General features: G+C 31.2%; 2 protein-coding genes across 5 annotated transcripts in view; one reads left to right on the top strand and one right to left on the bottom strand.

Moving 5' to 3' along the window:
* The window catches only part of LOC135122762 (breast cancer anti-estrogen resistance protein 3 homolog), a 125,480-nt gene that overhangs the window by 58,168 nt on the left and 40,999 nt on the right, over positions 1–26,313 (bottom strand). For 2 of the 3 annotated variants that reach the window (XM_064047171.1, XM_064047172.1), the window contains exons 3-4: positions 17,950–18,249; positions 17,663–17,741 (exon numbers count right to left, since the gene is read on the bottom strand). In XM_064047171.1, coding sequence (XP_063903241.1) covers positions 17,663–17,741; positions 17,950–18,249 — 379 coding nt within the window. Of the gene's footprint in view, positions 1–17,662; positions 17,742–17,949; positions 18,250–18,413; positions 18,531–26,313 lie in introns of those variants that run through there. The other variant, XM_064047173.1, reaches the window with a different exon arrangement.
* LOC135122766 (uncharacterized protein DDB_G0290685-like) overlaps positions 23,105–26,313 on the top strand; it is a 252,442-nt gene continuing 249,233 nt past the window's right edge. For both annotated transcript variants that reach the window (XM_064047185.1, XM_064047184.1), the window contains exon 1: positions 23,105–23,168. The gene's annotated coding sequence lies outside the window, so the exon portion shown is untranslated. The remainder of the gene's footprint in view (positions 23,169–26,313) is intronic.

The raw sequence follows: 26,313 nt of genomic DNA, 5'->3' as shown, positions 1-26,313 counted from the left end.
TAAGGTGAAAAGTAGTGGTGGAAATCGCGTTTAGAAATTTCTAAACGCGGTTTTGTTTAGAAATTTCCAAAAATAATTGAAGTATCGATTTTTTAAAAATACGTGACGAAAAGTTGTACCAAATGACATACCCTTTAAGAAAATAAAGGGTAGAGGGTATATCAATTGGTAAAATCAGTATTATCTTAGCAAGTACTGGCCCCGCCCACCCACCCTCTATTTTTTTCGAAGGAATGGCATTTGGCAATATCACTTTTATCTTGACAAGTACAAGTCGCGCCCACCCGCTTTTTATTTTTCTAGCGGGCTAGTACTTGTTAAAATAAGACTGATTTTGGCAAATGACATACACTATAAGAAAATAAAAGGAGGCTGGGCGGGGCTAGTACTTGCCAAGATAAGACTCATTTTGGCAAATGACATATCTTCTAATAAAATACAGGGCGGGTGGGCGGTACTAGTTAGATAAGACTGATTTTGGCAAATGACATACCTTCTAGGACAACACAGGGTGGATGGGCGGGGCTAGTATTTGCTAAGGAAAAACTGATTTTGACAAATAACATACCCTATAAGAAAACAGAGGGAGAATGGGCGGGGCTAGCATTTTATAGTAATAAGACTGATTTTGAATATTTTTGATATTTTCGACCATTCTTCAACCATTGTCAAAAATTAGTTAAAGACATTTGAAATTCGTATTTAATCCGAATTTTCCGGAGATTTCTAATCAGGGGCTATAACTCTCGAATTGGCACGTTAAGATCTACATTCCAGATTTTTTTGAGAATTTTTGGACAACTTTTCGAAATGCTCAGTTTTTCCCATTTGACATTTTCGACCATTTTTCGGCGATTTTCGAAAATTAACCAAATACATTTTCTTGTACATTTCGATATCCAGAAGTCATTTTCGGCTCCATTTCTTCAGAAATTCCCATCGTTTTTCCAGAATCGTCAACTGAAATATGGCAATTTTTACGATTTTTAAAAAGTTTCTCATTCAGTCCGAATTTTCAGGAGATTTTTAATCCGTGACTATGCACACGCTTTATCTAGAATCAGCACGTGAAAAACTATATTCCAGAATTTTTTGAAAATTTTTGGATAACTCAAAACGCTCAATTTTTCTCTTATGACATTTTCCACCATTTTTCGGAAATGTTAAAAAATTAGACATTTACTTCTTTCCATATTTCGGGATCCAGAAGAAATATAGCAATTTTTCAGTTCCGTCAAAATAGCTCGGTATGAAATTTTTGCAGATAAAAAAGGCAATATGAGAAAAAGATAGATACTGACCTTAATGATACTAACATTTATTTATTAAAAACTTACTAGTGTTTTCATTTTCAGTTATATACAAAAACAATACTTACATAAAAAATTGGTCTAAAGAGTTTAGACAGTACTTCCCTCGCTGTCGGAAACTTGACGACTGCATGCCTATTGTGTTTTTTTTCTCATTACATTTTTGTAGTGGGAATTTAAAAAAAAATTGCGATGACGTCATCAACATTTTTGCAAGGACACGTATATCAGTTGGGATAGATGTAGTGTAATACTAAGAATAAAATTATTATATTCTCAAATTTTCGGGAAAATGAATTGGGTCGTTTGAATATTGATTTGTAATAATCAATAAAATAACGAAACAATTTACTCACGTATACCTACGTATCAGAGGCAACTGAAAATCGTGTATGTATAAACATTGTTAATTTAAGATGACAGGCGTAACAGCATACGTGAGAGCCAAACACAGAAACTGTAAACAAAACGACCGTCGGTTTTATTGCTTCGACTTCCGCTTATTATATAAAACATTGGGTTTTATTTTAATTCTTGACGGTGAAATTCACAATTGGTTGATTATAAACATGTCTATTTCACATTCGCGGAATCAAGTGAACGCATAAAACAAATGCAGGTCTGTAATGTTAAAGTCGATGTAAATAAGCGTGCTACCCTTATGTTTCAACCGAGTTTTTCCTTTAACAAATTTTGTGTCTACCAAATTGGGTTGGTTGGGGTGTAATACTAATAATAAGTGTTGCCTTTAATTTAATCAATAAAATAAATTGACTTCATTAATTTTTTTGAACCACCTCTTAAGAAAATCTAAAAAATATGAATGGAATGATAAATCACAAGTACAAACTCATCATATTTTTTGCATTTTAGATAGGATTTATTCAGCAAAATTTAAGGGTGACGTCATCAATTTTTTTAGGAGGGATGAACAAATACATTTTGAACAAAAGTTTACCATGCTTATAATAACTTTAAAATATTCCCAAGATTTCAAAGCATTCGGTTTTGTAATTCCTGATTAAATCGATAAAATAAATTCACGCCTTCATTAATTTTTTTGAGTCACCCTGCATATGCAAATCCAAAAATATGAATGGAATGATAAATCACAAGTACAGACTCATCATATTTTGTACATTTTAGATACGATTTATTCGGAAAACTTTTGAGCTGACGTCATCAGTTTTTTGTAGAAGATAACCAAATATATTTTGACAAAAAATTTATTATGCTCTTTATAACCTTAAAACATCTGCAAGATTTCAAAGCATTCGGTTTTGTAGTTCCTGATTAAATCAATAAAATAAATTTACGCATTCATTAATTTTTTTGAGTCACTCTGTATATGCAAATCCAAAAAATATGAATGGAGTGATAAATGACAAGTACAGGCTCATCATTTTTTGTACATTTTAGATATGATTTATTCGGCAAACTTTCGAGCTGACGTCATCAAGTTTTTGGAGGGGATAAGCAAATATATTTTGACTAAACATTTATTATGCTCTTTATGACCTTAAAACATCTGCAAGATTTCAGAGCATTCGGTTTTGTAGTTCCTGATTAAATCAATAAAATATATTTACGCATTCATTAATTTTTTTGAGTCACCCTGTATATGCAAATCCAAAAAATATTAATGGAGTGATAGTTCACAAGTACAGACTCATCATATTTTGTACATTTTAGATATGATTTATTCCACAAACTTTTGAGCTGACGTCATCAAGTTTTTGGAGGGGATAAGCAAATATTTTTTGAGTAAAGATTTATGATGCTCTTTATAGCCTTAAAACATCTGCAACATTTCAAGGCATTCTGGTTAGCAGATTAAAAATTAAATTTCAAAATGTTGTTTTATAATTTTGATTTTTTTTCCAAAAATCTGGACGTTTCGGGTGAAAAGTCGATTCAGAGTTGTAAACTACATGTGTAGGACTATGTTATTTTATACAATTGAAAACCCATTTACTATGTACAATTTTGAAGTGACGTCATCGCTTTAGTGGTGGGGATGATTCGACAAATTTTGGTTAGCGTTTTACCATCTACATGATATTCTTAATATAAGTACAAAATTTCACAACAATCGGTCGAGTACTTTCGGAGATTATCTGTCTAATAAAAATCCGTGACAACAGACGGACAGACGGACAGACGGACGGACAGACGGACAGACGGACAGACGGACAGACAGACGGAAATGGGAGACCTATTTCTTCGTCTTCTAGGGGTCATGAAAGATCGAGAAAACGTAAAAGTAGAGAGTCGGCCGACGGACTCGATTACAATACTTCCTTTGCTTACGCTCGGGAAGTAAAATCATAAAAAAGAATTATGGGGGAGGCAGACTTAATTTTAGGTGGAACCCCCACACAAATTTCTAGCAAAGACATTGTTTCCAACATACACTGCAAATTCTGACAGTGAATTTCAGTATCACAACCCACACAAATCACATCACACATTAAATTGTTCCAATTTAAACTGCAAGTAAACGTTACAAAAGTAAGCACTCTTTTCAGACATTCTTCGTATATATTCTTGCATAAACTCCAGATTTTAAATTCCTCGCACGCCTATGACTACAATATTGGCATTTGCATCAACTCGGGAGCAGAAAAGGGAAAAAGACGAAGATTGTCAACATGTTAGGGTACCAGTACGTAAAATATGTCAATAAAAATCGAATCCATTCGACGAATGCCTACTTTCATATTTTCTCGACGTTTTGTTATGCCTGTAGTACGAAAAAGTTGGTTTCGTGTTTCCGTCTGTCGTCTGTGTTGATTTTTGTTAGACAGATAATCTCCGAAGCTACCGGACCCATTGTTAAATTTTGTATGTATGTTAGGAATATCGTGTAGAGAGTAAAACGGTAAACAAAAAAAGCCAGCAGATTTTTTTAAATAAACAAATCAAGAACTATGTAGTCGTTATAAATAGAAAAAAACTCCGTTGAGCGTTTGACTGTTTTAACGAAAGGGTCATTTGTTAATATGTTAACTCTTGTTCACGTTTGGAACTGGTTTTAATGTGAGCATAAACTAATTAATTTTTCAGGCATGAATTTACATAACACCTGTCAGAGGTTTTCATATATTTTACACTAAAAAAACAGACGACACATAGGAAAAACACAACAAAAATATTTCACCGCGGATGTAATGCCATTTTCGACTTTGCAAAGTCAATGACTTTTCTGAATTAAAATATATTTTAAAATTTAAAAGAAAAGCACTTGAGTCGCTTTCTAGTGAATACCTCGATCGTGTTTTACATATTTTTGCTTGTTGATTAACCCATTTTACAGTTTCACAAATTATTATTTTAGGATAAAGGGATCAATTGATATGAAGCAAATTAAAAATGAACGCATTATTAAATACTTTAATGAAGCGTTAAGATTCTGAGAATTGGGTTTGCTGAATTTGATGTGATCAATTAATCAGATGATTAAGTTAACGATGCTTTTGTAAACTGGGCCTTAAACATACAGTATTTTCGTAAGGTAAACACAGTCTTTGTTAGTTCTGTATATTTTAACTATCTAATAATAAGTCACCACTAATATTTGATTAAATCGGTGTACACTATTTTCTACGTAATATCAGTGCAAATAGAGCGAATAAAATCAATTACACATAAACCAAATGATCAAATGAGGACTGCAGATAGCAAAGAATCTGAAAAACATCGTAAATACAGATTAATTAATTAAATATATCTTCACCAGTTGAATATAATAATATTTAGAACATAAATGACAATTTTTACTTCCCGAGCGTAAGCAAAGGAAGTACTGTAATCGAGTCCGTCGGCCGACTCTCTACTTTTACGTTTTCTCGATCTTTCATGACCCCTAGAAGACGAAGAAATAGGTCTCCCATTTCCGTCTGTCTGTCCGTCTGTCCGTCTGTCCGTCCGTCTGTCCGTCCGTCTGTCCGTCCGTCTGTCCGTCCGTCTGTCCGTCTGTCCGTCTGCCCCCGGATTTTTATTAGACAGATAATCTCCGAAAGTACTCGACCGATTGTTGTGAAATTTTGTACTTATATCAAGAATATCATGTAGATGGTAAAACGCTAACCAAAATTTGTCTAATCATCCCCACCACTAATGCGATGACGTCACTTCAAAACTGTACATAGTAAATGGGTTTTCAATTGTATAAAATAACATAGTCCTACACATGTAGTTTACAACTCTGAATCGACTTTTCACCCGAAACGTCCAGATTTTTGGAAAAAAAATCAAAATTATAAAACAACATTTTGAAATTTAATTTTTAATCTGCTAACCAGAATGCTTTGAAATGTTGCAGATGTTTTAAGGCTATAAAGAGCATCATAAATCTTTAGTCAAAAAATATTTGCTTATCCCCTCCAAAAACTTGATGACGACAGCTCAAAAGTTAGTGGAATAAATCATATCTAAAATGTACAAAATATGATGAGTCTGTACTTGTGATCTATCACTCCATTCATATTTTTTGGATTTGCATATACAGGGTGACTCAAAAAAATTAATGAATGCGTAAATATATTTTATTGATTTAATCAGGAACTACAAAACCGAAGGCTCTGAAATCTTGCAGATGTTTTAAGGTCATAAAGAGCATAATAAATGTTTAGTCAAAATATATTTGCTTATCCCCTCCAAAAACTTGATGACGTCAGCTCGAAAGTTTGCCGAATAAATCATATCTAAAATGTACAAAATATGATGAGCATGTACTTGTCATTTATCACTCCATTCATATTTTTTGGATTTGCATATACAGAGTGACTCAAAAAAATTAATGAATGCGTAAATATATTTTATTGATTTAATCAGGAACTACAAAACGGAATGCTCTGACATCTTGCAGATGTTTTAAGGTTATAAAGAGCATAATAAATGTTTAGTCAAAATATATTTGCTTATCCCCTCCAAAAACTTGATGACGTCAGCTCGAAAATTTGCCGAATAAATCATATCTAAAATGTACAAAATATGATCAGTCTGTACTTGTGATCTATCACTCCATTCATATTTTTTGGACTTGCATATACAGGGTGATTCAAGAAAATAAATGAAAGCGTAAATTTATTTTACTGATTTACTCAGGAACTACAAAACCGAATGCTTCGAAATCTTGAAGATATTTTAAAATTATCATAAGCATGGTAAATTTTTGATCAAAACGTATTTGGTCGTCCCCCCTAAAAAATTTATGACGTCACCACAAAATTTTGCTGAATAAATCCTATCTAAAATGTACAGAATATGGTGAGTCTCTTCTTGTGATTTATCATTCCATTCAAATTTTTTCGATTTGCATATACAGGCTGACTTAAAAAAATTAATGAATGCGTAAATTTATTTTATTGATTAAATCAGGAACTACAAAACCGAATGCTTTGAAATCTTGCAGATGTTTTAAGGTTATAAAGAGCATAATAAATTTTTAGTCAAAATATATTTGGTTATCTTCTACAAAAAACTGATGACGTCAGCTCAAAAGTTTGCCGAATAAATCGTATCTAAAATGTACAAAATATGATGAGTCTGTACTTGTGATTTATCATTCCATTCATATTTTTGGATTTGCATATGCAGGGTGACTCAAAAAAATTAATGAAGGCGTGAATTTATTTTATCGATTTAATCAGGAATTACAAAACCGAATGGTTTGAAATCTTGGGAATATTTTAAAGTTATTATAAGCATGGTAAACTTTTGTTCAAAATGTATTTGTTCATCCCTCCTAAAAAAATTGATGACGTCACCCTTAAATTTTGCTGAATAAATCCTATCTAAAATGCAAAAAATATGATGAGTTTGTACTTGTGATTTATCATTCCATTCATATTTTTTAGATTTTCTTAAGAGGTGGTTCAAAAAAATTAATGAAGTCAATTTATTTTATTGATTAAATTAAAGGCAACACTTATTATTAGTATTACACCCCAACCAACCCAATTTGGTAGACACAAAATTTGTTAAAGGAAAAACTCGGTTGAAACATAAGGGTAGCACGCTTATTTACATCGACTTTAACATTACAGACCTGCATTTGTTTTATGCGTTCACTTGGTTCCGCGAATGTGAAATAGACATGTTTATAATCAACCAATTGTGAATTTCACCGTCAAGAATTAAAATAAAACCCAATGTTTTATAGAATAAGCGGAAGTCGAAGCAATAAAACCGATTTTCGTTTTGTTTACAGTTTCTCTGTTTGACTCTCACGTATGCTGTTACGCCTGTCATCTTAAATTAAGAATGTTTATACATACACGATTTTCAGTTGCCTCTGATACGTATACGTGAGTAAATTGTTTCGTTATTTTATTGATTATTACAAATCAATATTCAAAACGACCCAATTCATTTTCCCGAAAATTTGAGAATATAATAATTTTATTCTTAGTATTACACTACATCTATCCCAACTGATATACGTGTCCTTGTAAAAATGTTGATGACGTCATCGCAATTTTTTTTTAAATTCCCACTACAAAAATGTAATGAGAAAAAAAACACAATAGGCATGCAGTCGTCAAGTTTCCGACAGCGAGGGAAGTACTGTCTAAACTCTTTAGACCAATTTTTTTAGTTTTTATTTCATTAGTTGCCGCGGTTTTGACCACAGGAATTCGTCCAAGTTGGTGTTTTTTACGTTCGTATGCTGTGTCCAACCACGTACAGTTTGTGTGTTGGATAATATCTAACAAGACCAAACAAACACAATATTTTGATAATACACCATAAATTGTGTTCATGGATATTGTTTGTGTTTCCAATTAAACGAAGTTTGCACATTCCAATGTTAGTATACAATGTACAGTGTTTGATACTGGGAATGTTCTTGGTATTACACATGTTCAGATCGTGATGTATTCAACAAACTTATCAGTATAATTTTGGTAAAAGCCCTATTTTATATTTTTAGACTGAATATAAAAATAACCGTGAACTTGTAGGTACAAGTTGTTCCAATTCAACTAAATGATTAAATCAGATCGGGACTAGTGCTTTTACGGAAAATACATTATTCAACAGAGAATCTACAAAAGAGTCTGCTTGAACATCACAAAGTTTTATCGTAAACTGAAACTAGTTTGTTTTTAACTAAGACTATCTCGTTGTTTAAAACTTTTCTCAAAAGCATATTGACATATTGAAGAAAAAATTACACTAAGTTACGTAACAACAGTAACTCTAACTAATTTAGAATAATTTAGTCAATCAAAAACATGTTAACTAGGAAATATTATTCGAATGAAAGTTTATATTAAAATATTTATAATTATATATAATTCAAATTTGAGGAAACGCAAAGCAAACAAATAATTTAAAACAGACGAAAGGATGCGATAAACTGCAATCCCATTTCCTGGAAAATAATAATATTTACTTCCAGACCATAAACTTTACAACTTAACAAATTACTTTCGTGATTTCTTTATAAATCGATTTCGAGACAAACAGATTTTCTTCCTTTCCGCGTTTCCAAATTACTTTAAATTTTATTTATTCTCATGTAGGCGTCATGATAAATAACATTTCCAACCTACATAAATCTGCAAATAAGGGGAAGGTGTTTATCCCTTTTCGCAAAGAAATGGCTTCCATTCTTCCCAGTGTTATAATTTGACGTTCACAACTTTAACCGAATCTTAATCACCGAACTTATTCAATAAATAACAAATTAAATGGCTACGAAAAACAGCTTTCCGCGCCCAGCTACATTAATTCTAAATTTTAATTTTCTCTTGACAAACGACGCAACCGAAACATTATGAAATTACCATAAACGCACGATTACTAGCATGCATTATAATAATTTATCATTTTGTTGACGTTACTGGCTATAATGGGCCCCGATACTGCCAACTACCTCCCTGTACGGATCTGTGACGGGTATTAGGGGTCGATTCACAAGCTTGTATTGTTGCGGAGGAGCACATGGGCCCCAGTGGCGGCTGATCCCCATTTATACGCGACAAGCAAGATTTAATTTTATAATTGTTTTAATTAAAAATTTAATCACAAAATTTCTGGTGAGCATGAACACAAATTATGACCTACATAATAATGTTAATGTGCATCTGAAATTTCACTTGAATTTATCCAGTGGTTTCGGAGGTTATCTGTCAATAAATTGTGAACAGACAAACAAACGTAAACGGGAGCCCGTCATTTTTGTACTTGTACTATTCAGTGTTAGGGAAACACGAAACTAAACTTCAAATAAAAGATTTCAAATTCCAAATTATCACCTATGATTCTCTTTAACTTAGTAGCAAGATTAAAGGGCTCTTTATCATGAAGACCACTATTGAATTAACTATAAATGTTCACCTAAAACCCCTTGGTCTGCTCTGACGAGCCGCCCCTGCTGGACCCCTGCATTTTACTTCCTCGTCTCCACAATGGGAACAGACGTGAGGGTCACGCTATCTGATGAGAGCCCTTCATGGTTTCACTACCATAGTAATGACGAAAATGTGGCTGACATCTTCCTGATAGAGCACGTGTTCTTGTGTGGGATATAAATCATCTCGTTCGAGCCGGGCCGGAAACTTTTCCTTATTAATTCGAGATTTCAGTTTCGTTTCTAGAAGATTGATTTTTCGAAATTGTGGTGATTGATGGATTTCGCGAGAACAAAACGTGAACCTGTCTGGACACATTATGTAATTTGTACTAGATGGAGACTGGTAGCGATTCGTGGTAACGCCCACGAGCGGTTATCTTCTGATGAAAGCATATTAGTTATCTCAAAGTGGTCAGTTCCGCTGTTATTCCTTACACAAATGTAAGCGTTTTCAAGCTATTACGGCGACAAATTATTATACACGTGTTTAGATGTTATGAGATGAGTTTCAGATGAATTATAAGGTACATGCATGAATGGGGAATTATAAATTGGTCTGTGATTTAGCTGGATGTGCTACCAACCTCTAAATTATATACCGTTTCGCCTTTTAGTGATTAAAATTTCAAATTAGTCAAGTGTACCTACTTGAGATGGCGGTTTTCAGATTTGTGGGAAATTATACGCGTTTATTAGACGGTGCTGTCGGAATTATTAATGGAGTTGTATTTAAAGAATACTAAGATCTAAATATTTGTGAATATAAAAACTTGACTGGATGCATTCATTACATCATGAATAATGTAGTACCTATATAATTTTGTAGCAGAAAATATAAAATAACACATCGTCGTGGGAACATTTTGTTACTTATTTAGATTAGCATCAGTTTTTTTTTATTACATTATGGTGTTTAATTTTCTAAAAGTCCTAAATTCCACACGCAATGTATGTACATATGTATGTACACAAAACATGTTTTTGGGTTATATCCCCACCAAATAATTCCGCCACAATACAGTTTTGCTGCGAGGAAACGGTTTCTCGAGAAAACAACTCCGTTATAACAGCCCATCAATTATTTCATTCAACATCATAAAAAAAATGCGACAAAATCTGGTCTTTGGTTTAAAATTTTAATGAATTAAAAAAAGAGCACTTTTAGAATTTTAATAACAATATAAAGTTGGATTACTTTATATTGTTTAATTTTTAATGTGTTACTTAGTGTTGTCTTTGGTGGATTAGACATTTTTCTTAGTACAATTTATGAAGAACTCACAATAAAATGTTACAAGAAAACAGAGTACAACAGAAATAATAAATTTGGCGAAATCAACAATAATTATGGGTTTAATTTTCCAAGCTTTAGATAATTTGATGTTTTCCCGACGTTTCACAGCGTCTAGAATAGGAAAAAATATGTCTCCTATCTAGGTCTGTCATCTGTTGGCAATTTTATTCGATGACGAATATCCGAAACTACCGGACAGATTGTTGGGAAATTTTGTATGTATTGTGTAGATGCCAAAACGCTAATAAAATTTATTTGTTCATCCCCACCAGAAATATTATGATGCCATGTTAAAACTTTGCTAAATTAATCCTACCTAATATGTATGAAATAATATGTTTATACATCAACTGTTTGTACAGTTAATCCGTACATGTGATTTCTTCATAAACTTCTATATTTTTTTTAAATGTTTACACAATGATGCAATTTATTTTATTGATTAAATAAGGAAGGTTTTCCTTTAAATTTTCCTAAAATTTGAGTAACACGATGTTGTTTTTAGTATTACATTGCACCTATTCAAATTGGTATATTTGTCTCTACTAAAAATTTAAAGACGTTATCACATAATTTATTAAAAAAGTTTAAGTTAAAGTAAACTTATCACATACTTCTTCAACTTTAGTTTAATAATCTTGTCTATTTTTATTTTAACTACAGGAGCTTTCGTAAGTACAAATAAAATTTGCAGAATTTTATATTTTATTGAAATTGGACTTATTTTTATTGATCACGCTTCACAGACAAGGGAAGTTCTATGTAAACAAATTTAGACACTTTTTTCATATTTTCATTGAATGAAATGACGTAGACCGTATGTTACTAAGGTTATTACATCATGATGTAAACATATTATATACTTTATTTACACCTTGTGGTGTCCCGATTTGAAAAATTAAATTTCGCGCTGATAAAAAAGTAATTCGAGTAACGTCGGCAACTGTGGCAAATTTTGTAATGCAGGGAAGGTAGAACTGCAAAAGATCACTGACATCTTGTCTAGTTACTACAGCGAAATCATGTGTTAAAATTAAGGGTACGTCTAATTTATTATGTAATTTCACAAAAACGCAATCGTTTAAACAAAAATTGGTCAAAGATTGTTTCGACAGAACTTCCCTCGCACCTGAAGTACAATGAAATATATCCACTATTTTCGAAAAACTATAAAATTTGATGTTATTTGATTTTATTTATTTTTTTTGAAAACCCTTTTAAGTTCAAATAAACATATGTATTTAATGTTAACGTAAATGTTAAGAAGCATTTTACGCGTTTTTAATTTACAAAATTCTGTGAAGACGTTATCAATTTTTTAGGGGAAACAAATATACATATTTTAATTAACAATTTGTCATGTTTACAATAACCTTAAACCGTCTTCAAGATTGCAAAGCACTGATTCGTTTTGTAGTTCCTGATTTATTCAGTAAAATAAATTGACTCATACATTAAATTTTTTCAGTCACCCTGTATAAGTATAAATCTTAAAAAGGATAGACTCATATTTTGCACATTTTAAATAGGATTTACTCTGAAAAGTTTTGAAGTGACGTCATCAATTTTTGGGGGGATAAGCAAATATATTTTAATTAAAAATTTAGCATGCTTATGTTAACTTTAAAACATCTGCAAGATTTCAAATCATTTGATTTTGCAGAATCAAAATTGATTGCAAAATCTTGTTATATATATTTTTTTTTTTGTTTTCCAGAAATAAGGATGTTTCGAGTAAAAACTCACAACGAATTCATAAACGACACGTGTGAGATTATGCCATTTTATACAATTTAAAACCCATTTACTATTTACAATTTTGAGGTGACGTCATCACATTATTGGTGGGGATGATCAGACAAAGTTTGGTTAGTGTTTTATTATCTACATGATAATCGTAATACACATAATAAAATTTGACAACAATCGGTAGTTTCGGAGACAGTTCAAGATTTTAGTACAATTAAAACACAATAATGAAAATTTTCATTTAAACACGTGGCAGAAAATTCACATGTTCAGGCTGAACTAAAAATTATTATATTATAAACACTTCTTATTCGTGATTTATAATAATTCATTCATGAATCATGACATTGAAACTAAACTTAAACATCGATGTATTTTGAGAGAAAGGACCTTGAAAATCATCAGTTAAATTAGAATCATCGTGGTCTCGAAAATGGGAAGACTATCATTTTCTTACAACTTGAATTTGAACATTTATTCCAGAATTATTATTTTAATTTGAACCGTGTTTAATATGCGCCTATTGTGTCTATTTCATATATGCTTTGTATTATGTGATATGAGGATTTATTGAGTTCATGATGTAATTCACTTAATTATCATCGAAAACTGAATCTCAAAATTGAGTGAAGTTCGATCGCCTTTATCAGAGGCACATAATATTTGAAATGTTTCTTTCTATGTGTAAATTTGTGATGTTCAAACATTTCTATCGATTAGTAACATTTGATTTAACTTTTGAAAGCTGAAGAGATTTTGGCGGAATATTTGGGTTAACATAAACTTCTGCATTTTTTTTTATTCTTCTTATGTTTTGAAATGAATAATACACTGCGGTTACCTCGTCTGTGAAGTATATTTATTACAGGTGGTTGAGTGTAAATGGTTTTCTATAATGCTTACAGCAGACAATCTTTAATCAAAAAAAAAAAAAAAAACCAACGCATATTCACTCTACATCTATTTAATAATGTGTTTAAAAAATATATAAGTGGACTGCCGAAACAATTTGATTTTTTTGCGATTCTGTCCACCTAAACTAAATTTATATTCATTAATCATTAGTGTAGAAATCCAGTCAAATCGTCTCTTATTCAAAATATAAAATAATTGCGGCATAACACCCCAGGGAAATCAGAATACTCGCTGCTACATAACTCGCTTAATTTTCAAAATATAACCTGAAAACTAATTTGGATTTCAAACTGCATAGCAAAACTTTCGAAATTTGATGAACTGATATTTGAATATTTGTCACTACTGAAACTGCCTAGAACGCGAAGGAGAACAGTATAATTTGCGAAAATTAAAAAAAAAGTCCAAAGTTATTTAGACAGGACTTCCCACCGCTCCTGAACTCAACAACAAGTCAAACATATTCAGTGTGTTAGAAAGAAAAGTCGACGAGGACAGGATTCAAACCAACACAAGCAGAGCTCAAGTTGGCTAAGGCGCGAAAAAACCCACACGTCCACCGGGAGTTCGTTATGTGCGTAATCCAAATATTAGCTATGTGGCACTCTTGTGGTGAACTAGTGCACGAAAATTTTTGTAAAGTACTTGTGATGAAAATCAAGGCGGATTCATAAACAACAAGTACAGGAGTATGTTATTTTATAAAATATAAACAGCAGTTACTACAAAAAAAATGGGTTTAATTTAATTGTTGGCGGAGATGATTAGATAAATTCTAGTTAGTGGTTTACTATCTGTCAGCACGATATTGTTAAATGACATATACAGTCTGACAACAATCTGTCATAGTTTCGGAGATAATCTGTCTAATAAAAGTCGACAAACAACAGACAGATAGACGGAAACGAGAGACCTATTTTTTCGTACTCCACGGGTTACGAAACGTCGAGAAAACAGAGCATTACCACCTTATAATTATTCAAATGGTAACCAGAACGCAATTCTCATGGTTGTTTAAGAAATAATTTTTTATTCTCTGATTCTCATCTCTCGTATTTTTTAATCGGAATCAGCAGGCCCTTTTGTAGCATTCATATTATATGTTCGGCATCATCTGTGGAATCTTTTTTGACAGTGAAGTACGATAATATGCTGATAGAAATCTTATCACGTAAGAGGATCGAAATATTTTAGAAGTCATTGAATTTTAAAGGGGAATATGAACACGTGACATTTTGAACTGAAAATGGAATGGGGACTTATTGTGATTTAAAAAATTCGAACAAGTGGATTGTTTTGTTTTTATAAATAAAAGATATGTAAAACGAGATATATATTTCAAGGGCAAGTGAATGTAACAGTATTTCCATCTGATATCTTACGCTGGACCTGTTGCACTTTGGAACTAAGTTTCTCAACTGTTTTCTCAAAGTGATTAGTTGATAGAAAAAAATCTTGGAAGAAACCAACTTTAGACACAAACATGGTTAACATTTGTTCCTTAATTAGTCATAAAATAAATGTTAAAAATCTCTAGACTTTTCTAAAAAAAGCTCGATACTTTTAAGTACATTATTTTAAGTTTAACTTAAAGATAATAAATATGTAGGTACTATGAGGAAAAGATATAGGCTGAAACTACTCGCATATAATTTAATAAAATTAATATCAACCCATTATTGGACCAAAATTGCATTTCGTAGTTCAGCTAGTTAAATTTAAACACTAATGTAATCTGCAGTAACCTTCAATCTGATTTACTCGAAATTATAGAAACCAAAAATGTGGCCAGTCGGAAGTATGGAAATATTACATTTAACCGTTTTCTGAATTATACACATAGGTAATATAGTCATTAGCCAAGAACTCACTGACAAAATCTTAACCTATCTCAATTTTTGCTCAATTACTTGTATCACGTGGACTAAATGTACCTAAATATTTAATGTTCAAGTGAATCCGCTGCTTGTGCCGAAAAGATACATAAAATATACTTTCAGCGTCAAACTTTGAAGTAAGAATTTTATTATCCTGATACCACATGCAAAGTTGGTTGCCAGGTTTCGTTCTACTGCTCCACAAACTACTGTTTATTATGCATCTCGTAATACAGACGGGGTGTCGAAGTTTTCTCATTTTGCAAGCACCACGTTGCACTTAATTACAATATAATTGTGTACACAAATCACGTACTGCCCAGGATATTAATTAAGTCCAACAGTTTCAGCTAAAACTTTCGTTCGTTTTGTCTATGTTTTTTGATGCAGTTAATTAAGTACTACTAAGTACGAAGATCTGTAAACCGTCGCATCCTTAAAGTGCATTTGGTTGTAAACTCGATAAATAAATTACGGGATATGAAGAGCATCTATTAATTTGCTTCTCTTTTGATGAGGGTAATAATGTTGTGACGGGCACGCCAGACCCCAAGGGATATCAATTATTGAGATCTTGCTCTTACATACGAAAACCGTACAGGCAAATGATAAATTACCAGTTAGTACACTTGCTATAAAACAGAAAAAGTTGCGGTTTTGTGTTTTCTCGACTTTTTTTCGGAATGAAACGAAACTGCAAATTAACTTCTTTTTTATGGTTACGCGAGGTAATTAAATTAAAGCGGTGGTCGAGCTTATCCAGTTTAGTCAGTGCACTTGTTTTTTCTGAAATGTAATATCATGTAAAAGCGGTATTTTAAAGTAGGGTTTTCATTTTATCTGGAAAGTCTCATCTTTGCATTTTTGGGGAGATGTTACGAGCTGTCGTATTAACTTCCTAATGGCGGTCGTAAATTTATAAATTACGCAGAAATTATAATTAAAAGTTAAAAATAAAAAAGTGACGTACACATAAATGTACCTAAAGATGACAGGAAGTCACAGTTAAAATACATTCAATATTTTGGTCAATATTTTTGAAATTATCGGTTTAACGAGACACAACATTACCACGAAAATGAACAGAATCCCTCCCAAATCAATCTGATTTTACATTAAATCATTCAGTGTTTTCGTTTGTGCCATTAGCGTCGACGCATACCAATTTTGCTTTCAATTTTCAGACCAAATACATTTCTTTTTTTGTGGCTTTTTTGGGGTCATTTCTTTATATTTGTTCATTTTTAACTAATTCAGCACTTTATGTGAGAGGGTCTGAATTTTGTGAATAATGCAAAAGGAATAAAATCAATCTGTGCACTTATCTACGGTTCATTTGAGTCTCCGCATCAATATCAGAGAGATGGAACAGTAACGCTAACGCATAAAAAATGCTTCATCAATTGGAAAAATGTGAGATAGTCCATCATTGTGTTACGTAACGGGTAATCAAAAAGACGAAAAAGATAAAGTGGCACTTTTCATGCATATTTTATCACGTAGGGAGATTACATTTTTCTGACAATACGATTTAAATTCTTATGTCTTTTTTTATTTATTGTATAAAAAAATGGGTCTAAAGTTGTATACAGAACGTCTCTGCGCTGTGAAGTAGAACCATCAACTCCACTTCCTTAAATACTTTTTAAAAAGTTGTCTACTAAAATTTCAAAAAAAATCGTTCTATATTTTTACTTATTAACTTTTCTGTTGCTCCCAGTGAACTTTCACTTGTATGATTATTATAAGTATTTAGAAATATGTCAATATTACTTAAAGTATCTACTTTTTTTGTTGGTTATGTTATCAACTTATCAGACTTAATAATCAGTAGGTATATACAAACTCGTATATAAAACGGAAAAAAATAAATCGTTTCGTAATACTAGGAAGTACTATTTTACTGTTGAGTAAGTTGGTCAAATAAAAATAATCATATATTCAATCAAAGTCTATTTTTGTTGAAAATATTTTGCGCAACAAAAATTTCGAAAACTTTAAAATCATTGAAGAAATAGAAAAAGAACAGTTTATACAGCGACAAGAGTAATGAACCAATGGAAATGAAATATTTCGAACTTTATAAATCAGTGAAATGAAACGCTGTCTATTTGAAACAATTTAAATAAATTGATATGGTCATTAAACTTACATTTGTTCGTTTTCCTCGATGGTCCTGGTTTTATCGACTGCGACACTGTGCCGAACTGAAGGTGTTCTTCTAAAATTTCCTGTTGGAAAATAAATCTGTATTAAAATTTGATCATCAATTTTAGATAAAACTTCTACAAAACAATTTCAGCTGCCATATTTGAAACTTAAATATGCATCCGTTACAGTTACATCATTGCCAATTTTAATTTCATCCTACTTCCGTCTCAATATGTTTTGCCAGCTGATGCAATGGAATTATGTTTCGGTTGTTCTAATATATCTTACCATGATATTTCGCCCTCAAAATGGTTAAATTGCTAATAATGGTCGCTCGATGCGACGATATCTTGACTCCCAGATCCTTGAGATCGGCCTCCGAAAATTCCAGCAAATCCTCGACGCCGTTAAATTTCTGAAATAGGTTGTCATACTGTTGGAGATCCATCGATTTTAACCACTGCTTCACATCTATGTGCTTCGTGTTTTTATTGTCGGAAGAGGAAATAGTGTTGTTGGCAATGTTAGCTTTGTTGATGCGAGATTTCGACCTCAGCGGAAGGGAACCGAACTTGGTCCAAGATAAGTCTGCAAAATAAAGGTGAATTGTAGATTATCGCAGGAAATTGTACTAAACTAAAGCGTCTTTTATAAATATTGTAAATGGGAGCGGTGGATGTTCATATAGACTTTGTGCAATATTTATTCCGATTGGATAAGTGTTTATAAAACTGGAACTGGCTGTTACTTACTTTGCATTTTCGGTTTAGACAAAAATTTCATATTTTTTAAGTTAATATAGGGACTGTAGAAACTGCTACTTGTTGCAATTTTATATCACATATCAAACTCGATTAAATTGCGACTGAATCTGACGATATCGTTATCACATTGTCGTGGCACTAAAGTTCTTTCTTTGAATAATCGTACATTTCTTTATAATCTGATGGTTAAACTTTCCAACTGATAAGGTTTAATAAAGAAATTGCTATTAGTAAAGTTAATGTTGCATAATATTATAATACATACATATACTCTACAACTGATAAAATTTGTTATTTCTGTAATGTCCTGATCACCATATTATTCTTAAGTAGTAATAATATGTCAGTACAGTTCTAAATAAAGCGTTAGTAAAAATGCAAATATTTAAACATGTGTATATTTTTAACAAGAAAAAGATTACTACGTTTTCGTACTACAAAGCGTGAACACATGTTTTAATGAATCATGAGTCTTATCATGAAAAGTTCATGCAGACATTTGCATGATTCATGAAGACATTAGATACCGCGTTTTGTAATTATTTATTTGTTTAAATATTTTCATTGTATTTTTAGAATAAATATTTCGGAGTTACTTATCAATGTGAATACGACTTTTTTTATCTAATCTTATAAGGTACGAAAATACACACACAATTCCAATTTTCTTACTAATTTCAACTAACTATAAATTATGTGTATAATAAATCACAAGAATTTTGGGTCAGTCTCGGAATTTATAGCACGTCTTTACACTGTTAAAACAGACCTCATTTATCAAATAAATGAATATTACACATCATTTTTATTGCCGTACACAATGAAGTTGTTACTTGATGAAATCTCGTTATATCTCTAGAAGAAAAACTGCTGAGTTAACTGTTGTTACCCCCCGCTAAGTGAAAGGATTAATTAATTTTACTAGTGATGGCGCAAAACTAGCCTTAAAAATTGTTTCACTAAAATACACATAATTTTGGATATTTTATAGTAAATACCAACAACATATTTTATTGATTTATTTTGATATCACTTTTTGATAACGCTCTGTCAAAGATAAGATTATTTGGTCATGTAGGTAGCGTAGTAAAACCAGCTGCAATTTATAAGCATAATTTTCCTGGTCTGTGATGCATAACCAATAAACGTGGGTCCATTGTTAATAAAAAATTATTTAGTAACTTTTCTGAATAAATAAATCAGTCGATAGCTTTATTTTAAATATCTTTGTAAGCAACTCTAAAAAATGTAAACTGCACAAACATAACTTTATACTTCCTTAAAATAAGCTATATTAAATTTGAATAGCCTTTACAAAGCAATATTTTGAGGTGACGTCATCAAATGGTTGGTGGGGATGCCTAGAAAAATGTTGGTTAGCTTTACCATTTACACGATATTCGTAACATACATATAAAATTCGACAATAATCGGTCAGCAAAATCAAATTATATAATTTTTAAAATAAGCTATTGTAAAACTATTACATAATAGTGCTCTCCTTCCCAGTGGTATCAGCTTCTCTGTAATAAGTAATAGCAGACTAAAGCACGTTAAAAAACTGTACAATGATAAATCACATATTCATGTTATTACTTACTAGCATGACAAATGTTTAGAACAACACTGATGGATATTAACATCAATCATGCAAAAGCCGCAGTCAATTAGTGTTTTGTTAAAGGTTAGTATCTAAAAATATACAAATAATTCAATGTCTAATTTAATGGTGCGCTTGTATTCATATCTATTAACAATCGAAGCTCTGCTATAAATAAAAATCTGACAAATAGTGTGCGCTTTTAAAAAACATACAGGACCTTTGCACAAAATACATCCATTGTCATCATTTACAATGTAAGAACACGGAGGCTGAAGTGTGATTGATGAATAAAATGCAACGTTACATCTTGTATATTGGAACATGTGCATACTCATTTCTTTCGATATTGTGACGTAAATATTAAATCATATGGTTCTATGTCAGCTCTGTGCACATGTGTTGCGGGCTATAAATGAATATAAATTACTATATTATTTTTGACAAAGGAAAGTTGCACATAATAGATGGTGATGAACTGATAAGTTAGTTGGTAACTGTTTTAAAAATCAATAATAGGAAATTTTAACATGTTCACTCAAATTCTGACAGAGAGTAAAGTTTTAGAGAAGGGTTAATACAGATGCCAGTGTTGATGGGTTAAAGAATAATTAATACAAATTTTCGGTCAAAATTTTGACAAAAATACAAATCAATAATGTATACTGATAATAATAATTATAATAAAGGTATTAATTATTTTCTGTTTAAAGATATATTATATAAACATTAAACAACTTTATATTATATCTTTTATATCTGTGTTTACATCGGCTTTGTAAACTTCTCTCTACCAACACATTACAGGGTCTACTTATAGCAACGGATTTTCCAAGTGCAGCTAGATCGAGATTGTGTTATGGCATGATGTTATGCTATATTTTTTTCAAGATTGCAATAGCTTAAAAAACCATAGCTTTCCGTTTATTATACTGATTTTTTTTTATTATTTCGAAAATTCTTACACCGACTCCAGTTATATCAAATCATTGACGTAGAGTACGACATGACGTAGAAAATCAAATTCGGGATTAGTGAATTCAGGATAACAGAACAAATAACAACAATGTGAGGTGATAACTAATTCAGGATAACAGGAAACCATATATCAAGACTTTTAATCTGCAAGGTTTTGCAAATAAAACTATTAATTTGCCCAAATATTGTCAGTATACTACTTAAATATGTTTTTACTTCCCGAGCGTAAGCTAAGGAAGTTTAGTAATCGAGTCCATCCGACGAATGGCCACTTTTATATTTTCTGGACGTTTCATGACCCCCACAGTACGAAAAAAGTAGTCTCCCGTTTCCGTCTGTCTGTCTCTTTGTCTGGTGATTTGATTTAACTGTAACAAGAATTTACTCCTATAAGTGTGGTGTATGAATCCGCTTTGAAGTTTTCCAAAATCGTCCAATTTTTTGCAAAAACATAAACTAAGATATAAGTTTCTTTCCTTTTTTTTCTCTTTTTCTTTCGTATTGTGTATTATCTAAGTTTATGACGTCATAACAAATTTTTTATTGGTCAAATTAAGAACGAGTCACCCCATTTTCCCGAAAATGTGAGAATACGCACGCCTTTATAAAATAATAATGATAAAATAAGAATTGTAATATTCAAAACATTTTATTCGATTGTGGTTTACTTAATAATTTTGGTTTGTTTGGAGAAGACAAACTCATCCAAATCAAACTAATTTCTACGTGACATTCTTTCGAGATATAAACATAAATAAAAGTTTCAGATTGCTTTTACCTAGTGCTGAACGACATTTTATCCCGTTAGTTAAGTGTTATTTATACCGCTGGTTTTTACGTTACAGAGATTATACTTTAAGGGGCGAGGGAAGTTCTGTCGAAATAGCCTTCCACCAATTTTTTAAAATCATGTTTCTATGTTAAGTTTTGTCTAAGTTAATAATGTTTTCGTAAACACTTTTTTCAGTTGGTAATATATACTTAAACATTATGAATATGTGAATTAGAAGTGCCCTATTTTGCCGTTTGAAAATTCACCTAGATTTAATTGTAGCAGACTGTTCTGAATATTTTAAATAAACGTCTTGTTGCGCCAATTTGCTTCGACTAAAATTCCACAAAAAATCTCTGATAAGAAGCGAAGTGAGAACTTTTTGTTACTTTGCGTTATGCAAAGAGGCAAATGCGTTTTAGCACAGTACATTTTTGACTTTGATCGGTGTGTGTTCGGTCCGCGAACTGGTTCATTAAAATGGGTTACTTTTGTTAAAAATAATTTATTTTAGTGCTAAAGTAAAAGGTGAAGTGAGGTGCCCTCAAGGGTCGGCGCGGAAGGAAAGGAAATCCGGATTTAAAGGGTAAATGTTGCTATTAACTCTTACTTGTTTGTTTATTGTTCTCTGTAGCGTAGTTAGTTGTTTATTAATTTCTAACTTTGATCGATATAAATGTAATGCGAAGTTGAAATTAATTCCCATTAAACCTCGTCAGGTAAAATTATCCGTTTGACTTCACAGTTATCTGGAATATTGTCTGCGAATGTTGATGTTTTAAAAATGAAATTCAATTTTAATTCGTATCATATTACAGGGCGTTGCCTGAGCAGCAAAAAACACCAAAGTATACAAAATGACTCAGCTTGTTTTTCTTTGTTTATGTGCACAACTGCAATTATTATTATTACATACGGTTGTCGATGCATTTTTATTTCCCTAGCATAGATGTTTCATAGCTCCTAGTATTTGAAAAAGTCGGTCTTCTGTTTCCATTTGCTTGTGTATCTGTCTGTCTGCGGCCTATCTGTAGTCTGTTCATGATTTTATTAGATAAGTAATATCGTTAAAGTATTAGACATAACGAGTGGATGATAAAACGGTAATCCAAATTTGTCTGTTAATCTCCATCAAGAATGTGACGACGATATCTCGAAATTTTGTTAAATAAGTCGTCGTCGTGTGAGATTGTCTATTTTTTAAATCTAGTTTTGCAATGTTGATCTACCACGTTGTTAAAAATCAGTGTCCATAAATTTTATTTAAATTCTGATATATTCCTATGTTGTTTTTATTTAGATAAAAATCATAATTATGATTTTTTGTTGCAGTGGGTTCCTAGTTGAAGAAGAGAGGTCTCGCTAAATGGTAGCAGAAGAAGAAGCCGCTAAGGTCGGAATTTTGCATTAAACGTTTTATTTGGTGATGGTGTTTTTAGAATTCATGACAATTTTTTTTGTTTTTCTTTTAAAATTTAGGTTGTTATTCTATAGAAAATTTTTCGTTTAAAAAAAAAAATAAATAATAACCTAGTACTTCAAAAGTGATCAAGTATGTAATGTATCGAAGGTAACTGAACTCCAGTTTTTCAAAAAAACTAATTAACTAGTAGATATTAAGATGTTTACCCGAACATGTGGTTAATAGTTACTACTTTTTTCCAGTAGGTAATTTGAATAGCTCCAACAAGTACATTATCATATACCTCATTAGACTATGACGTAAAATGATTCGAATCTCATTAACTTTACCGCAGCTTCCATAAGTCTTATATTATACTTCTGCTCTAAAGCAGATTTAAAATTACTTAAATTTTTTACATCGAATCAGAATGCGCTACAGGATGTGGGGATTAGTCAATAAACTAGCAGAAGAATGCATATAATCTATTTCAATACAAGTCAGTATAGACAAATTACAAATTTTATTACTCATAACTTACATTTATTGTTTTAAGAGCTCGCAAAAAATGGTGAAGTTCTAAAAATAGCGACACCACTCAGGTAATATGGTTAGTTACCAAAAAACAAAACTGCAACCTGTTTTTGAAAATAAAGAAGGTGGAAACAACACTTTGGAGACCATTAATAACAAAACTCGAGTTAAGTGCGTTGAACGTTTGCCAGTCTCATCGATCATTAAAGCTTTTTATGATAAATGAAATCATGTTAGTAAAATAAAGTTTTAGATAACCGTATATTAAATTTAAATTTGGTGTGTAGCGTCAAACTGTCTGGTGTCGCATTATCAGATTAAAAAAAATATTGTTAAAGTGGAAACAGCGAACCTTTTTTATTATCATGATATAAGTGGTACTCGTCTTAAATGTAATTTTTAATTCAGTAGCGTGTTAAAGCTCATGGGTAATGGGTCGTCGTTTTCATGTTAGTCCCACGGCATTGAACTAAATTGTGAAATATTAAATAATTCACAACATTTTCGAGTGGAAAGCTTTAGAAGAAACAAAAACTTCGTTTATGGGGAAAATAATTAACATTCCGCATAAGGCCAAAAGATTTATTTTTTATTCTTTCTCATAAAGAAGAGTTATGTTCAGATTAACTAGCGTATTTATTTAAACATTTTATGTACATGTTTTGGGTCAGTGACCTCAACTAAGTTTTTGTTGATACAACACCGCATGAAATTTAGTAAATTTTAATTATAATTAACCAGAGAAAAAATACACCACAAAAGCTGAAACACAGTATGCGTATGTTATAGGTATTATTATTATTTTTACTTCGCAACTCATTTTTTATTTTTAAATAAAAGATGTTTTTTTTAAATTTTGGGGAATTTGGTTTTCATTTTGCTCACTGATTTTATTGGATTAAAAGTGGAATTTATGTTGATATTTAAATCGTGCAATTCAGACAAAAAAGCTAAAACTAACCCCACCACCTCCGTTTTCTAATTTCATTGGCTTGTTTAATTTACTCTGAGATGAAAATTGGATTTTATTTTGGCAAGTGGTAAAATCTACGATTAAAGAAAAACTTCAAAATTACCCCACCCACCCACCTCGTTGTCTTTTTGATCATTCATTTTATTGGACGAAAAGTGGAATTTTTATTGATAATCGCGAAATCCAGACAAAAAGAGGTAAAACTAACCCCACCCACCTCCGCTTTTTAAATTCATTGGCTTATTTAATTTACTCTGAGATGTAAACTGAATTTTATTGTAGGAATTGGTGAAACCTACGATTAAAATAAACTTCAAAAAAAATTATTATTATTATTATTTGAAACTTCAAAATCGAATGCTCTAAAATCTTGCAAACCTTTTAAGTTTATCGTAATCATAGTAAATTATTAATCAAAATTTACTTGTTTACTTTCTCCCAAAAAATTGATGACGACATCTCAAAATTTTGCACACATATCTTAATTATAACTTATAAGGGTTATCATAAAAAAATAAAATTAACTAAATTAAATCTTACAAGTTTTTGAAACATTTTTTGGGATCACAATTTTTTGTTTCTTTAATTCTTCGATTTGTAATTTTTCATTTTCCAGATTTTTGGGTTTTTTCTTTTCCTTTATTTTTTCAATGTTTCTTTTGATTTTATAATTTCTTGTTTATTCAGTTTTTCAAATTTCAATCCTAGATTTTTTTATTCTTCGATTTTCCAATTTTTAAATTTTTCAATTTTGCAATTTTTGGATTTCCAATTATCCGATATTCCAAGTTCGTTATTTTTCAATATTTTGATTTTACAATACGTATTTCGTTTTTTCGATTAGCCATTTTTTCAATTTTTAACTTTCTCAATTTCTTTCGATTTTTCAATTTTTGAAGTTCTCGATTTCCAGTCTTGAAAATTTACAAACCGAAGAACTGAAGAAACGAAGAAAAACTAGAAATCTAGAAACTTGGTGAATCGATAAATTGGAATGAAGGAAAAACGAATCAAATTGAAAATTTGAAAAAACCAAAAATTGTAAAATTGTAATGTTGAGAAACTGCAATACTGACAGATTGAAAAATTAAAAAATTAAATATCGAGAACTTGAAAAATTAAAAATTGAAAAATTGAAAAGGTGGAAATTTTAAAAAATTGTAATTAGCCATTATTATATATTTAGAATAAGAACTAGAAAAACTGCAAATAAAAAATTAAAGAAATGAGAAACTAAAAGATGGAGAAACTAAAAAATCTAAAGCTGAAAAATCTCACATTGAACAAAAGGAAAATTATAAGATCAGGGGTGGGATTTTGTTTCTACTGATACGATACGAAGTGATAAATGACAAGAACGAAAATATAAATTTCAGATGCAAAAGAAAAAGACGACCACATTTTATCGGTACCGATATTTTATCGTTATAGAAACAAAATCCCACCCCAGAACATCGAAAATGAAAAACCGAAACGAAAAATTGAAATCCGAACAATAATTAAATATACGAAAAATTGAAAAATTAAAAATTGAAAACTCTTGAGAGTGCAAATCGAAAAACCGCACATCCAAAAGTTGGAAAATCGAAAAACTGAAAATGTTTAAAGTGAAAACTCGGAAGAGTTACA

The sequence above is a fragment of the Zophobas morio genome, unplaced genomic scaffold (genome assembly GCF_036711695.1).
Source record: "Zophobas morio isolate AGI-343-1 ecotype UQ-CSIRO unplaced genomic scaffold, CSIRO_AGI_Zmor_V1 ptg000005l, whole genome shotgun sequence".
In the NCBI taxonomy this organism is placed as follows: domain Eukaryota; kingdom Metazoa; phylum Arthropoda; class Insecta; order Coleoptera; family Tenebrionidae; genus Zophobas; species Zophobas morio.
Note: the sequence above shows the minus strand (reverse complement) of the source record. Positions and strands in the feature narration are given on the sequence as shown.